The sequence below is a fragment of the Coniosporium apollinis genome, assembly GCF_000281105.1.
Source record: "Coniosporium apollinis CBS 100218 chromosome Unknown supercont1.35, whole genome shotgun sequence".
NCBI lineage: Eukaryota > Fungi > Ascomycota > Dothideomycetes > Coniosporium > Coniosporium apollinis.
The window spans coordinates 43,108-59,070 of NW_006913297.1; the positions used below are offsets into that span (position 1 = coordinate 43,108).

Below are 15,963 nucleotides of genomic sequence, written 5' to 3' on the forward strand. Positions count from 1 at the left end.
TGTCTCATCATGTCTCGAACCTCATGAACAGGGGAGTGGCCCAGCAAAACAGAAAACCCGACATGAATGCAAAAACAGTCGAAAGTTGCCCCCGAAATACCGCAAGTAGGTACAACGGACTCAGGCCGAGGCCCGGCGGGCTCGCTTGTCGCGATGGCTATCCGGGAGCGCAGCGTCAGCATCATCCCTCAGACACATCAAAATGTTCGCGGCTCCAGTCTCCACGATCGAGATCAAGGACGGCCGCATGGAGGTCGGTTGCGTTCCGACTTCCTCGATAGAAGGCACAACATCATCCGCATCATCGCCCTCAAGCTCAGCCAGCGTCCTCTTGCCCCCACAAGACCCCGGCACAGACGACAAGTACGGCGTCGGCTCGCACAGCATCGACAGCCCCTGCGCCGCAGCGTCTCTAGCAGCCTTGGGCGATTCCGACCGGTTGACAGACGTCCAGCCCCGGCTCTTCGGTATCGTGCACGGCGAACACTCGTAGTTCTCGCTCTGGTCCGTGTCCGTGCCGTACCCGCTCTCGACATCCGTGACCTTGGCCACGCGCGGTCTGAGAGGCTTCGGGCTCCAGTCCGAGCCCGAGTAGGCAGATCTCGGCGTCTGAAGCGCGCACGGTGTGCTTCGAGCAGGCGTCTGACGTGCCTCTCCCACGCCCATCAGCCGCCACCGGTTCGCCTCCGCAGCGCAGCGGCGCACGATCTCGGCGTCGATGCGGAAGCTGGCGAAGCTTGCGTCGGACGGTGGGGTGCAGATGTTGGCGAAATCCTTGCCGAAGATAGGGGTCAGGGCGTATCGGATGGAGTGGCAAAAGGTCGCTGCCACGGCCTTGGCGGCTGAGTAGGGCATCCAGTAGCCTTGGGCTACGAGGGCACCGCCGGTGATGCTGTGCGTTATGTCGCGGAGGCCAGGGTTGAGGTTTAGGACTCGGGCGGGTGTGGTCTGGGATTGGTTAGTGCTTGCCACGGTCTGCCACTATTGTTGGCGCGGGTATGGTGGGCAAGGTAGCTGGGGTGGGAAAGGAACAAGGGCCGGACGAGAAGTGCCTGGGGTATGGTAGGCGGCAATTTCGCTATTGAAATGTCGCCGTGCCCTTTTTTGTCCGACCCTTGGAAGCTCAGAGAGACCCTGAGGAGGAAGCATCTTACCTTTGAGTATCTGCAGCACTTGAAGAATGGCGTAATCCGGACCAGACCGATGTTGTAGTCCCACATGACGACGTACTCCTTGTCGTCGCCATGAACCTTGAAGGTGTATTGGAACACTGTGGTGCGATTTGTTAGCGATCTAAGCCCTTGACGAAGCAAGAAGCAAGAAGCAAGAAGCAAGTCATACCGTCAAAGCCTTCTCTTCCAGTCTTCATCAGGAAATCTTTCTTTTCGCTGTTGTAAGGGATGTGCCGGCAGTAGTCCGCAATGGACCCCATGGGATGTATCTGGTGTTCTTTCTGCTTGGCGGCAAGCTCTTCGTCGTCTTCAGCCTCGTACGGTGGGTAGTTTATCTCGCCTCTGAACTTCCCCTTGACGAAGACTGCGGCATCCTTTGACACCTTTTGTCGTGTCGAAGCTGAGTTCGACGGAGTGTAGGACCGAGACGTCGATGTTGTAGGAGAACGAGGGACGGATCTTGGAACTGGGGATGAGCGAGGGATGGATCTTGGAACTGGAGACTCCGTCTGTTGGTGTTCATCGCGCTCTGAGGCCAAGGGGTTGAGCAAGGCTTGAATCTTCATCATCTTCCGGGTGCTGATGTAGAAGGTATGGATATTGTCTGATGCTTGATCCTTGCGGAAAAGAACGACAGCTGGAAGCGTCTGGATCAAAGTCAAGGTGAGCTTGATGTCCAAGGCGAGCTGCGGTGTCACCAAGAGAGTGAAGTATAGCAAGCAAGTATTTGAAGGGAAAGCAATAGCTCGAAAGGAGACGTGGCTGACAAGAACCGTTTGCGAGAGACAGCTCACGAGGGACGTAGCGGTCAACCTTATACACGGCCAGAGAACAGCGAGTCAAAGAATACTCTAGCTCTGCTGCCAGCGACATGCACGATTCAGCGGTCTTGCTTTATGCGGAACGGGATGCCTACAGATCGAACGGCGTGGAGACCCTTCCTAGGCTTTGATGGCCAGGGTAGATGCGAAGCTAGGTACTGGCCCTTTGTCGCGATGTATGTTTTAGATTCTTCCGTTTACCAGTCTGCAGCTCTACGCCACGGTGTCCGAGCCGTGCAGTAGTGGCCGTGTCTTAGCTCTACTACCCAGAAACGAATGCTGGACCGAATCTACCGCGATGCCGGAGAAGATCACTGCGGGGCACTGGTCAGTCGAAATGTGGACAGTCAAATTCAGCGCCAGCTGACTGGTTCGTTACAAGGGAACCAACCTGCTTGACGGATATAAGACGTACGCTCGTCAACTATTCGACGAGGGGCGGGATTGATCCTGGATGATCGGAATGAGAATCGACGGTGTGCACACATTTTCGATGAGGATGCTGCCAGGTTGACGCTTGTCATTCGCTCGAACTCTTTGTCAACACGTACCCGCGTACAGTCGATTGCCCAGAGCTTGTTCATAGCAATCCGGGAAACGAGTTATTCCAAACGGCAGCTCTTCTTCTGACTGGACTATCATGGCTCCTGTGACTGCATTAAACAGTCATTACGCCCTCAACGTACGGTGCTACACGGTGCGGGTTGTCGATACACTGCCGATAAGGTCGAGGATCAGTTTCACCGCATCTGCCAGGCACTCATCATTCCCGCGCTCGTCCTCCATGTTCCGGACCGCAGGATTTGAATTACGCCTTGCGGGCTAGAATTGTGCTCCGGACCGTGCTAAAGGGTCCTGTCATGATGCAGCTTGCTAGCTCAATACCAACAAATGGCCAGAAGATCACCAATCAGAAACGTTTGACCCGTTTGGCAGGCTCATGCCTTGGGAGTTCTCAACCTTTTCGCCTTTGGGCCGGCAATCGCTCTGAGATCCATCGTTTCTTCTAGTTAAACTGTCCGGTCAGTGTGTCACGCGGCCTGTATCGAGAACTCGTGACTATCTTCTTCTACATGAACATAGTTTATCACTGCGTATCATAGTTGTAAGGCCTACTAGGCTTCCAAGCCCCTCGACGTATCGGCGAATCTGCAGGTCTCTACTGCTGCAACCTCCCCGGCCGCGCTCGAGCAAGCATGGGCCCTGACCAACCGCACCGCAAACGTGGCAGGACTTCTCAAAACGGGAAGGCCAAGACGGAACCATGCGTTTGCAGATCGGCCCACGGCGCGGGAAGCAATTGGCTAGCAAGCCTGGAGTGAGCCACGGAGTTTTGTGTCAATTGGCAGAGGGACTCGAGGCAATCTGAGCTAGCCTGTTTGCGAGCTTTGAGAGAACTGCTTGTTCCACTTCGGTCATTCTAACCACGATGGCTCGGCCTAGTGGCCTCTTTGGGATATGGCTCTGCTTTCGTCACCGCGAACGAACCGCAGTTACGCATGGGTAGGTACGTACCGCCTATGCCTGGCATGTCATGGAAGCGGAAATCCAAGATCCGAGCGTCAGTCCCTACCCGCCTCGCATCGAGGACAAAGAAAGAGGCGTCGCAGATCAATCCTGCGCCCACACCGCTTTTGATACGTACAGTTGGAGCAAAAGGCGGTATTTATGTCTCAGACTGACCGCTCTGCTTCGAGTGCGTCTCGTGTAGATGTTTCATGCTTGCAACCGAAAATGCACCAGGCAGGCTTCCAGAAAGCCTTTCGAAGGTAAGTTCCATTGCAAGAGTCCACAGCCAATCTGTAACTATTTTACCGCCTCTGCATGTTGTCCACATCTGTTGTCGTCGGACATCTCTTCTCCAGCACTCTCCACGCTCCGAGCCGTCCATCTTTCTGCACTCATGTGTCTCTTGGGAAACGACATCCGCCGGATCGCTTCGGTTGTAGGTCTTCTTTTTCGCGCAGTATTTGTCAAAGTGGTCCTGCGGAATTATCTGGCATGCTGAATGGATCCTCCCGTGAAGAATACAAGACTAATGTACGACCGAACGAGATGTACAACGGTGTAACCCCCACATCTGTAAACGGCTTGCTGCTGTCTGCCAGCCTTGTGGATCTGAACTACGAAAAGATAGCCTACCGGAGCCGCGAGATACACCACCAGGACTTCGTTGGTTGGATACCGCAACATCTTTTGAGCCGGGGCCTGGGACTTACGATGTGCACTGTCTTCCATGTAGTCGCATCAAGCGGCGCCTCGTTTATCAGAGTCTTGACTTGCTGAGCTTTCGATCCTGCCTTCTCGGCTCTCAAACGGTTTTATCCTACGACCAAGCCAAACCAAACCCCTGGCGAGACGATGAAGACGATGCTCGCCACTTAGTTCCAGGCCCCCTATAATTCCAAATACCCTCCACGGTTCTGTACAACCAACCTGTCAGGTCTCCGCCGCCTGCCGAATGGTGGTGCCAATCAAAACCGAAGCACCGCCTACCCGCCGGAACTACGACCGCAAACACCCAAGCCTCGTGCGATGAGAGGACGAGCTGCATGTGCCTGGGTGCTCGCCCTCGAGGGCTTCGCGTTGTCGTACGCGGTACCTGCAGATGGTCGGCGTCGCACGGCGTGGTGGCTTGCTTGGTGCAACGACCGCATTCCTGCCATACGCTGTCGTCGATCTCCATCTCTCCCCGGACTGTAGTTTAGCAACCTGCCGGTCTAATTGACGCCCTGGACATCGACGCGGCTGTTTGAGGCTGTTTGGAGTTCTTTACCAGATAGTACCTGTTGGGGAAGCCCGATTCGCCGTGAGCCGTACCACATGCTGCCTCACGGTTTTGCCTGAAACAACGCCACTGCTCTTCCGCTTTCATGTCCATCTGGCTGCCTCAATGCCTCGTCCCTTCAGCCTCGCCTTCGAACCTCCTAAGAAGCTCATACCAATACAACCTAGGCTACACAGCTCCCCTTCCACCCTCAATACCTCCCACGCCCGCACCGGCCAGTAACTCGCACCAAGTACTTCTCCAACGGGACCACCGGCACGCCCCAAAGCACGCTCAGAGCTCGCCCGCCCCGTACGACGTAACTGTCAGAATCTCTCGTCCGATCAGTCGGTGGTGCGTGCGTGTGCCTGGCAGCGGGTGGCGCACGGGTGGCTGCAGGAGCGCTAGGCTCTGGGGCGGCCGGGCCGTTCGGGCGGGGGCCGGGGGTGTTGCCGAGATGGGGCGTGGAGTCGTACAGGCTAGGCAGGAAGGGAGTTGGGTTGGATGGAGAGGGTTATTTGGAATGCGTGGAAATTGAGGGGAGCTACGAGGGGCGGAGGGTTATTTGAGTTGTTGCGGGGAGGTGTTGCGTGATGATGATGATGGGGTTGTTTGAGCAGCTGCTTGCGAACGGCACTATGTCTGTAGGTTTACAGGTAGAGTGACATGGTCAAATCGACGAAATGATGCTGAAACTCTACACATGAGGCATGCATCACCAGTGGTATTAAAGATTCATCGATCTGAGGAGTCGCAGCACGAGAAGTGCCTTCTTTGTTCCGATATTGAAGAAATTACGAAACGCAAAGCTGATGTCCATGCCTTTTGAAGCTTCAAATGCCCATTTGGTACACGTCCGTGAACCGATGCAAGATGTTCAACCGTAAAGAGCGCCGCGTATGCAAAAGAGGACCGAGTATGCAAAAATGGGGGGTATACGCTCCCAGGGCAACACCAGCACTGATGCAAAAGCAACACCAATGTCCAGCCCCCACCCCAGCTCACTCACTATCGTCATCAACCACAAAGCTCTCCTCCTCCTCGCTTTCGTCTTCGTCATCAGAAACCACATACTTCGCCGGCTTCGCAGCCGCAGCCCTCCTCCCAGGTCTGGCTGTCGCTGTAGGCTTCTTCACCGGCATGTCATCCTCATCGTCTTCATCGCTCAGTATATCGTTCGCGAGCTTCTCAACACCGTCATCTTCCTCCGATTCGCTATCGCTATTAACGACCTTCTTCTTCGGCGCCGCCTTTGATGCTGCACCAGCCTGCGCTTTGGCCTGCTTAGCCGCATAAGCCTTCGCAGCTGGCGAGAGCGGGACCAGCTTCTTGACGGTATTGGCCGTCGTAGACGCCGCGGCTTTCTTCGGGACGGCTTTGGGCGCTGGCTTTGTTGCTGCGGCGGGTTTTGTTGATGTGGCGCGCTTCGCTGGCGGTGCTGGTTTCGCCTTGCTGCTGAAGCCATCGGAGTCATTCATGTCGTGGTCGTCGTCAGACAGGATGGTCTCATTGGCCGTACGGGCGGCATTGGGCTTCTGCGGTGACGGCTGCGGGACCAACTTCGTGTAGTCCGTCTCGTCTTCGCCGTCAGAGAGGTCCACGATCGTGGCTGGCTTTGTTGCTGGACGGCCAAAGGTCCTGGAGATGCCTTGTGCGCTGCCAGGCCGGGTGGAGGCTGAGAATAGGGCACGGCTTGAAGATGTGTCGGTCGTGGTGGTCGGTCCAACGCCTTTGACCATGGCGCTCACATCGCCGAGCAGATCGTCGCCGTTGTCGGAGTCGGAGTCGGAGGAGACGGCGTATTTGGGCTTCTTTGCTGGTCCGCGGCCAGCTCGACTAGCAGCTGGTGCTGGCTTGGACTTTGCTTCCGCAGCCACAGCGGCGAAGACGTCATCCTCATCATCTGAGTCAGGCGTAGGAGCCTGCGCCGGCTTCTTATTCTGAGCAGCAGCTGCTGGTCGACCACGCTTCTTAGCGGGCGGAGGATTGTGCAACTCCTGCGATGCTGCGCCATCAAGCTCCATTGGCGTGGGCAGCGCAGGCGGTTTGACATCCGGGATCTCGGAGGTTACTCCATTTAGCAAGGCTTGCGTGGCTGATGGCTTAGCTTTGATCTGTGGGCCAGCAGCCAGGTAGCTCGTGAGCAGCGATGTTTGCTTCGTCTTGGGCTTCGTGGCAGCCTTCTTTTTCGAGACAGCGAAGTCTCTGTCGTCTTCATCGTCGCTGTCTTCAGCTGCCTTGCGCTTCTTCGATCCTTTGGCGCCGATGCCTAGCTTGCCGGATGCACGACGGCCCATACTGGCCAGCTTCTTTGCTCGCTTAGTCTCGTCGGCAAGTGCATCATGCCATTCCTGGATGAAAGCGTCAAGATCAGCCATCCAGAGGTCTTTGGGCGTCTTCTTGATGAGGACGTCAATCTCCATCTCCTTGTCACCGATCTGCTTGAGGAGCCTGTCCACGCGCTCTTGAGTCAAGGACCAAATGGCCATGCCGAGGAGATAGTCGTAGGCACTGGCGCTTGCCTCTACAGCTTGGTCGGACTCCTCATCCTCATCTTCCTCGACCACAGGCTCGAACTCGCCTTCTTTGCGGGCATCGACCACCTTTGGGAACGCCCTGAAGTCTAACTTCTGGAGTTCCGCTACGAGGGCTGCCTTCTTCTTCTTTGAGACGATGAGCTTGTTGTCGATGATCATCTTAACGAAGCGGGCTTGGTTGGTCATCTTGTCGAGGTCGCGCTGCATTTCATTGAGAAGGTGTTGCTGGGATCGAGTTAGCCATGAGTGACCTAAGGATGCATGTGACTATACATACCTTGCGCTTCTCGTAGAACTTCAGCCGAACATGGTAAAACTCCTCCATAATGTCCAGGACGGATGCATACTTGTGGATCCTACCTTGAGCGTCAAAAGCGACCAGATTGGTTGTAGCCATCGTCTTGCTCAGCTTAAAAGTTTCCTCGAGGCCCTTGTCCAGTGCGATCTTCATCTGCTTGTCCTCCAACTTGACGATGAAATGAACTTGCGTCGGCGTGTTGTACTCCGTGTAGTCTTTGATGAAGCTCGGCACTTTCTCTGCCTTGATGATATCTTCAAGCCTGTCTTTGAAATCCTGCGTCCAGACCCGCACGGGCAACTCGGTAATCTCGACCTCGTTGTCGCCAGTCTGGCTGACAGTGCCGCTGAACTTGTAGCGGTCGCCACCAATGTCCTCTGTCTCGCCTCCCCAGCTGCGGAACCAAGGCTTCATGGGGATCATATCTTCTTTGGATGTACCGGACATGCGGCGTTTGAGGTTTTCAACGATGTCTTCGGGCTTGTAGTTCGGGATCGACGTGCTCCACCCTGTACCAATCCCGTCGGCACCGTTGATCAGAACCATGGGAACAGTCGGTATGTAGACATGCGGTTCGATCGTTTTGCCGTCATCCTCGTTGTACGTGAGCAGCGGCTCATCTGATGCATGGAAGATGCGCCGCGCGAACGGTGACAGCCGAGTGTAGATGTACCTCGCGCTGGCCGCATCGCCGCCACCTTGGAGACGAGAACCAAAGTTGCCGCTGGGTTCTAGGCAGTTGATGTTATTCGAGCCAACGAAGTTCTGCGCCAGGCCGACAATGGTCTGCTGCAAAGACGTTTCGCCGTAGGAGTAGTTTGTTAGCCCGGATACCGAACCGGCAAGCTCAACGACCTTGATGTCTTTCTTCAAGTTGCGCCTGAAGCAAGTGTACATGACTTTCCGCTGACCGGGTTTGAGGCCATCGATAACGGAGGGGATTGAGCGGAGATTGTCAGCCATGCTGAACAAAATAAGCTCCTTGTTGACAAAGTCATCGTAGGAAATCTTGGTGGTAGTCATATCGAGGTAAGTTCCAGGCTCGAAGTCACGAAGCCACTCTTTGCGAGCATCAGCCTTCTTCTTCGAGAACGCCAGATCGATCATCGCAGCCTCGTTTTCCTTCATCGTGTGGAACTCCTTCAGATGGCGATCCAGGTCGCGAAAGTATACTTGGGCGTCGTCTGTGCTGCTGGTACCCAGACCCTTGAAGTACTTGTGGTCCCAGCCTTTCTGGTGGCCCGGCTGCTGCTTCCAGGCCTCATACTCCGGCATGGTGAAGAACGACTGCAGCTGCTTCGGATGCTTGACGTCGCCTTTCCACACCTTCACGATCGGTGTTATGAACTCCATCAAGAAGCCCTCCAGCTTCAGTAAGCTGGGAAACTGCACCTGGAAGAAATTGATGAGAAGACCTTTGATATGGCTCCCGTCGTGATCCTGGTCAGTCATGATCATCAGATGGCCGTATCGCAAGCCATGCGTGTCGGTGTATTCCTTCTTGTGCTGCAATCCCATGAACTTCTTGATGTTCTGGATCTCCGCATTCTTGGAGATTTGGTCGATGGAAGCATCGCGGACGTTGAGCATTTTACCACGAAGCGGAAAGACGCCAAATAGATCCGGATTGACCACGGCTCGACCGGCCAAGGCAAGCGCACTTGCTGAATCACCCTCAGTGAGAATAAGTGTGCACTTCCATCCATCCTTGGTGCCGGCTTTGTTGGCGTCCGTAAGCTTGGGGTTGTTCATGCGGGTGCGCTTGCCACCGTCGGATTTCTTAAGAAGCTGGTCGGCCTTCTGCTGGGCGAAGTGCATGATGTTCGTGACGGCCTCGGTCTTCCCAATGGCGTCGAGAAACTTGTCGCTGAGTGGACATTTGCTGCCAAACTGACTAGCCTTGGTCGTTAACTGCTCCTTGGTCTGCGAGTTGAACGCAGGGTTGACGATCGAGCAGTTGACGAAGAGGAAGAGGTGGTTTTTGATCTGGTTGGGCTTCAAGGCGATACCCTTCTTGTTCATCTTCTTGATCTTCGCCATGAGCTTGTCCACAATCTGGTCGGCGACGTAGTTGACATGCGTACCACCAGAAGTCGTGGCTATCGAATTTACGAAGGAGACCTGCTGGAAGGAGCCATCTGAGACTGCGAATCCGACTTCCCAGCGTTCGTTGGGTTTGTCCGTGAGGATGACAGTCTTCTCTACTTCGGTTGTTTGGCTCTCGCCCCCTTGCTCGGTCTTGATAGCCTTCGTATACATCTCCATGTACTTTTTGAAGCTGTTGACCTTGATTCGGTCGCCATTGAGATACACCTTGACGTCCTTGAGGGTACCCGCTATGTCATACACTCGACGCTTGGCAAGAGCCTCGAAATCGTCGTCCATGCCGTCCATCTTGAACTTCTCGAAGTCTGGCTTGAACGTGACTTTGGTGAAGTCATCGCCCTTGCTCGCCGTGATCTTCGCTTTGCCCATCTTGCTCATGTTGTCGGTCCAGGTCTGCTTGTACTTCTTCTGGGCCTTGGAGTCGGCGGTCTCGATCGTGAACTCCGTGCTGAAGACGTTACAGAGTTTGGCACCATAACCGTTTCGGCCACCAGTGACTTTCTGCTGATCATCGTCGTAATTTGAGGAGGTCAGGAGGTGGCCGAAGATCATCTCAGGAACGTAGATACCCTCTTTTCCATGGATCTCGATAGGGATACCTTTGCCGTTGTTGCGGACACTGATCTCCCCAAGCTCACGGTCTACCGTGACCTTGATCTCATTCATGTTCTTGTCATTTTGCTTGTTGTCTGCCGCGTTCACGAGAATCTCATCGAAAATCTTGTACAGACCGGGCACGTAGCTGACATCGCGCATCTCCATCGATTCGGTAGTCGAGTTGAAAACCCACATCTGGTTGTGGGTCCGTTCCACTGAGCCGATGTACGTATCTGGACGCTTGATGATGTGTTCGAGCTGGGTAAGCTGGAGGTATATGTCAGCACGTAACTTTGCCGCAAAGCGATCATTGGATTTACCTTCTGATAGCGGTCTGTTGCATTGGTCGGAGCCGCCTTGTTGGGCCTGAGCTCATCGGCGCCACCCATACCGAAGCTCTCGTTCTCTATCTGCTGCAGCGGCTTGCCAGTAGGCTTTTTTGCTGCTGGTGCTTTCTTCTGCTTCTTCGCGCTTGGAGGAGTGTTTGAGAGGAGGGAGTCGTCGTCCATAGAGTCAGGGTCGGGTTGAGCGTCAGAGTTCTCCCCATCCGAGTCTGCTCTCGGCCGCTTTTTGGCCGCAGTCGTCTTCGTTGGCTTGAGGATAGTCTGGGCGAGTCTCTTAGGCGCAGCTTTAGGCTTAGGCACAGCTACAGGTTTTTTGGTGACTGCGTTAGGCTTCTAAAGTACGATGGATTCAGTCCCGGTGTACTCCATGTAGCGCAAGGAGGATACGTACAGCCTTGACTGGCTCAGGCTCGAAGTCTGAACTGGCACCATCGTCAAACATGGAGGAATCCATGCTGGAGGCGCACTCGAAGCGCGTCTTTAGCTTTGTTGCTGCACTGAATGAAGTACAGATGGTAGGCTGAGCCTCAGCTGTTGGAGAGAATAAGAAAAGAGCGTGGTGTGGTGGCGAAGTGGAATGTCGAAGTGATGCCTTGTGTTTGCGGGTGTTTACAATTTGGAGCGAGCGCTCGGTGGTTCTTCGGTAGATCTCCCAAACGCGTATCGCCACTTCGACGCGACTGGACCAGCGACATCGATATTCCTACATCTCCGAAGTGAAGTGCTGCCGCAACCAACTCTCGAAGCCTCACAGGTTGTTCTCACGAACGTGATGACTCGATTGAAGTGTTCTCTTTGACTCCGTGCAGTACTTTTCTCGAACGCTTCGCCTGGAGCTACCATTGTAACGTCAACTGCACCTCGCTGACTGGCCATCTTTCTTACTTCAACGTCCTCTTCGTCTTGCATACTCGATTCTGTTCGGCCTTCCCTACGTCCTTCATCCGCCTTCTGTTGTTTCTTGGTTCCGTTGTCGCAACGTGAAGTGAAGCTGAACTTCGGGCCTATCCAATCTCGTATGTTGTGAGCCTATCATGTCCGTGACTTGAGGCAGTCTTGAGCAACCTGTCACCCTTCGCGGCGCTTGGTTCCATGTCGACACCAAGCATGAGCCGTGGTGACAATGCGCGATGTGCCGTCCGTCTGAAGTTGGCGATGTCGTCGAGACTCATCCCAGAGTTGGTGCTTTGGGTATTCAAGTTGAAGTCGATCCGTTCACAAGGCACGTTCCGGCTACTCTGTGGATGGCAGGCGCAGTTCATGATCCCTTAGTCATGTCACATAGCAACATTGACGGTCGGTGTAATCTGGTGTATTGCAACGCCTAAGGGAAAGTCATTACCTCTTTCCGCTGCCGCAAGGAGCTTGGCGCTTGGCCCATTATACCAGACAGGTACAGGTGAGTCCTATATGAGTCGGTGAATATAACATCTGGTTGTTGAGCATGCGACCAAGTCAAGTATGGCCCACGTTGCTGGTTCTCAACACACGGATGGCCCCCTCACGAGCGTGCGTTCATGGACTCCTGGCCAACTGCCAGCCGGTGCTTGCTTGGGCAGAACCATATCTACCTCCCTAAGACGGCTGGCATGACACTCAATCACGGTCGTTCTCGAAGTAAAGTAGCCAAGATACCTATACAGAGGATTCTCTACAGATTTTACCCCCCTCATACTCCCTTAACCTGACCCCTCGACCATGTATCACCGCTCTTTCTTCCCCTCCTTACTCAACGGCGCCATAGCCGTATCAATCCCCCCAGCCGTTCTAACCAACTTCCTCACCCCAACAGGTAAACGTCCCCACAGCCAGATCCACCTTGCATACAGCGGCATCGAGATCTCCCCACTCTCGCCCGCATCCACCATCCTAATAATCTCCTTTGCCAACTCATTCGGCTCAACCACTGGAGCCAAGAATGCCGACGGCGTCCTCACCTTCTCAAACATGCTCGTTCCCAGCTGCCCCGGCGCCACCAAAATCATCTTGATATCCCTCGCCGCGGGGTCCGGATGCTGTGCCAGCTCGGCAGCGAGCGAGGCGTGAAGGGCTAGCAAAGCAGCTTTGGAGGCGGTGTAGTCGGACAGGTTGGCTGCGCCGATGTGGGCGAGGACGGAGGAGACGGTGACGATTGTGCCCCGGCCCTCAGACAGCATGCCGGGGAGGAAGGTTTGGAGGGTGTGGAAGTGGGAGAGGAGGTTTACGTGCATGGTCTGCGAGATTTCGGTGGGGGTGAGCTGGAGGAGGGGTTTGCCGTGCATTATGCCGGCGTTGTTGATCAGGATTGTGGGGGTACCGAGCTGCACACAAGGCAAAGTCAGAAAAAGGTAAAGAGTGATGGAGAGAATAGTATATTCGAAATAGGAATCTACGTACATCTCGCTCTATCTGTCTCGCCGCCCTCTCAACCTGCGCGCGGTCCCCGACATCGCATTTGTAGAACTCTACGCCATTGACCTCGCCTTCGGGCTCCTTGACATCCAGCACGGCCACGCTGGCGCCGCGCAGCCCGTAGACCTCAGCAATGAGCGCCCCCAGGCCGCTGGCTCCTCCCGTGATTACGATGACTTCTTCCTCTAGGTCTACATCACGAGGCAGGCCGTATGCTATGCGCCGGTCGATGTACGAGAGAATGGTATAGACGGTGATGAGCACGGCCCAAGCAATGGCGAGTATCATGGACGGCGCATCGTAAGGAGTGACTTTCGCGCGGAGGGAGAGCGGGATCAGCCATGCGATGAAAGGGTGGAAGATGCTTCTATTGAGGACGTAGGCTAGAAGATCAATCGTTAGGTGCTGGTGCCATGGTCTCTCCGTTGTTCTTCGCGTGGGGGCGGACATAGTGGATAAAAAGGTTCAACGAGAACGGAGCAGGAGGAACAGCTCAGGGAGGATGCAACGGCATAAGGAATGTTAGCAGTGGGCGAAAGGAAGCCATGCTGGCAGCCCGAGACGTTCCGGCGCGTAGAGAGTTTCAGGCATTCGTGGTGGTGAGGTCTGTGGTGCGTGGCTTGTTGGCGGTGAGCAATTTTGCCGTCTGCCGCCCACCGCCTGTGATCAGATCCCAGAGCTCCGTCAATACTCTCACTCAGGCTTCTACTCGATCTCCTACTCCCTTCGTCGATTCCAACCGGTCTTTGCAAGCTTCAAACTGTTGGGCGCCTTAGCCTGACTGAGCAGCTGAGGAGTGTTTTAATCTTAATTTATTGTCGAACCCGCACCCGAGCAGCTGCCCGCAACCGGCCCTGAAAGCTCCAAGGAGCAGCTCTCCGCCGAAGTGAAGTGAAATAGCACAATAGCTGCGCCGTCAGCTGAGTAGAAAAGCGAATCAGCGTCTGACCGCACAATGGCGCGCACACAAAGCCCCTCACCCGGCGACTTCGCCAGCACCGGCTCACCACCACCGCACCCACAAACCAAGCGCGACAAAAGACGCACCATGCTCTCCGACAGGCTCAACGATATGGTCGCCTCCTTCGCCGAGAACCGCGAGATGCACTACCGGGCCCAGATGCAGGCTGTTCAGGTCGATATGAACCTGATCATGCACGCCGACCCGTATGCGAACAACCCGCTCGAGGACAGCCCGCTCGAGATCGCGGAGATGATCACAGCGGGCACGGGAGGGAGCATGCAGTTCACAACTGAGGTGCACTCAGACTACCTGGCGAGGGTGGGCAGGTTCTACGAGAAGTTCGTCGATGACGTGAACAGTGAGATGGAGAAGAGGGACTACCAACTGACTATGCTTTGGGTGAGTGCGAAGCCTTGAGTATTGGACTTCACAAGCCCTGCGTTTTTGCTCTAGGGTAGCTGACATTTGTATCGCAGAACAAGGCCCAGAGTAGCGTCCACGAGCTGAACCAAACCCATGCCTACCGAGTCCGCCTGGCAGAGGAAGAACACCGCCAATTGGCCAACACACTCCGCGACCGACTCATCACGAGCATCGGCTCTCGGCGGGCGAAGCTCGTTCGCGACAAAGAGCAGCTAGACATCAGCGACAACAACGCCCAGCTCCTCAACCCGAACCAGTACACCATTGCACCAGGCAGCCCCGGCGGCCCCCAGAACCCCCGGAAGACCCGCCACACCCGGCACCGCGTCGGCGACCCAGAGGATCTTGTCGCAGCAGCAGCAGAGAAGCAGCGCAAGCGTAAGGCTGCGCTGGAGGAGAACGACAATGGCTCGCCAGGCCTAGCGCAACGCAACGCCGACTTGGGCTTCGGCTCACCCTTCCGGGACGCGCGAACAAAGAAAGAGTACACCCAATTCGAAGCCGGAGCATACACGATCGACCGGCTCTTCACCGAGAAAGAGCTCGCAATGACCATGAACCACGCCTCGCTAGCCGCGACCTCCTTCTTCGCTAAAGCCGCATCCCAGACCCTCGTAAATGGCCACGCGGCCACCGCGCTTGACAGCCTCCCCAACGGCGACGTTCCCCAACTCCTCGACGCTCCCGACAACGACATGACCAACGCCCCCACAGCCACAGCCACAGCCACAGCCACAGACCCAGACTCGGCCTCCCCCTCCGACGCCAGCGCCCCCGCGCTTGCAGCCCCAGAAATGGAACGCCAACCCTCCCATGCCACGCGCGCCACCACGCGCACCGCACCCCCACCCTCGCTCTCCGCCGCCGTGCTCCGCGCCCTCCCTCCACACCCAGGCGCCTCCGCCGTCCCCGTCATCCTCCCCGCGAACCTGGCCTCAAAGCCCAACGCCGCAGCCCCTCCTCCGGCACCTCTCTCCGCTGCAGATATCGAGAGCGACCTCGCGTTCCTGGGCCGCGGGGTCGGGGCCGAGGATCCGTGGAATGAGAGGCTGCTTGATGCGGCGGTCGGCGGGGTGTGGACGAGGCAGGTCGAGGTTAGGGCGCCCGGGTGGGTGGGGGGAGGGGTCCCCGAGGTTAGGGCTCTGGAGGAGGGGTTTGGGGAGGGGGAGGGAGGGGTGGTGATGAGTAGCCAGGCGAGTAGCAATGGTGGTGGTGGGGGGGGGGGGGGGGGGGGGAGGGTGGGAGGAGGGTTAGGGCGAGGGCGATTTGATCGATTTGTGTTGATGTAGGGAACTGGTGCTTACTGGCAATTTGACCTCTTGCTTGGAGTTAATGGTGGAGCGGTCCAAGGGATAGGATGGCGTATATTAGCTGCGTGTGCATGGAAATCTGTAGTTTGAGTCTAGCTACAAGGACTGTCTGGGAGTTATCACACTCTATTAGAGGATTATGCGTCTGTTATTACCAGACTTGGCGATCCGCTCACTCGTATGCTTGACGATGTAATTTGAAAGGGATTCGTTGCTAGCGGGCTGAGGACGGA

The 15,963-nt window shown here is 55.8% G+C and overlaps 4 protein-coding genes across 4 annotated transcripts; 1 reads left to right on the top strand and 3 right to left on the bottom strand.

Annotated features, from left to right (window-relative positions):
* Window positions 1-120: 120 nt before the first annotated feature.
* Window positions 121-1,741, bottom strand: W97_06878 (uncharacterized protein; the record flags this gene model as incomplete). The annotated part of the gene is made up of 3 exons (XM_007784637.1): window positions 121-948; window positions 1,155-1,270; window positions 1,342-1,741. 3 exons carry the CDS (start codon window positions 1,739-1,741, stop codon window positions 121-123), a joined length of 1,344 nt encoding a protein of 447 aa, XP_007782827.1.
* A 4,020-nt stretch (window positions 1,742-5,761) lies between these two features.
* On the bottom strand, window positions 5,762-11,096 carry W97_06879 (uncharacterized protein; the record flags this gene model as incomplete). Its single annotated transcript, XM_007784638.1, has 4 exons — window positions 5,762-7,522; window positions 7,575-10,565; window positions 10,619-10,975; window positions 11,034-11,096. 4 exons carry the CDS (start codon window positions 11,094-11,096, stop codon window positions 5,762-5,764), a joined length of 5,172 nt encoding a protein of 1,723 aa, XP_007782828.1.
* A 1,249-nt stretch (window positions 11,097-12,345) lies between these two features.
* Window positions 12,346-13,483, bottom strand: W97_06880 (uncharacterized protein; the record flags this gene model as incomplete). The annotated part of the gene is made up of 2 exons (XM_007784639.1): window positions 12,346-12,942; window positions 13,019-13,483. The coding sequence occupies 2 exons, from the start codon at window positions 13,481-13,483 to the stop codon at window positions 12,346-12,348; spliced, it is 1,062 nt and encodes a 353-aa protein (XP_007782829.1).
* A 505-nt stretch (window positions 13,484-13,988) lies between these two features.
* W97_06881 (uncharacterized protein) lies at window positions 13,989-15,709 on the top strand (the record flags this gene model as incomplete). Its single annotated transcript, XM_007784640.1, has 2 exons — window positions 13,989-14,396; window positions 14,474-15,709. 2 exons carry the CDS (start codon window positions 13,989-13,991, stop codon window positions 15,707-15,709), a joined length of 1,644 nt encoding a protein of 547 aa, XP_007782830.1.
* Between the last annotated feature and the right edge of the window lie 254 nt (window positions 15,710-15,963).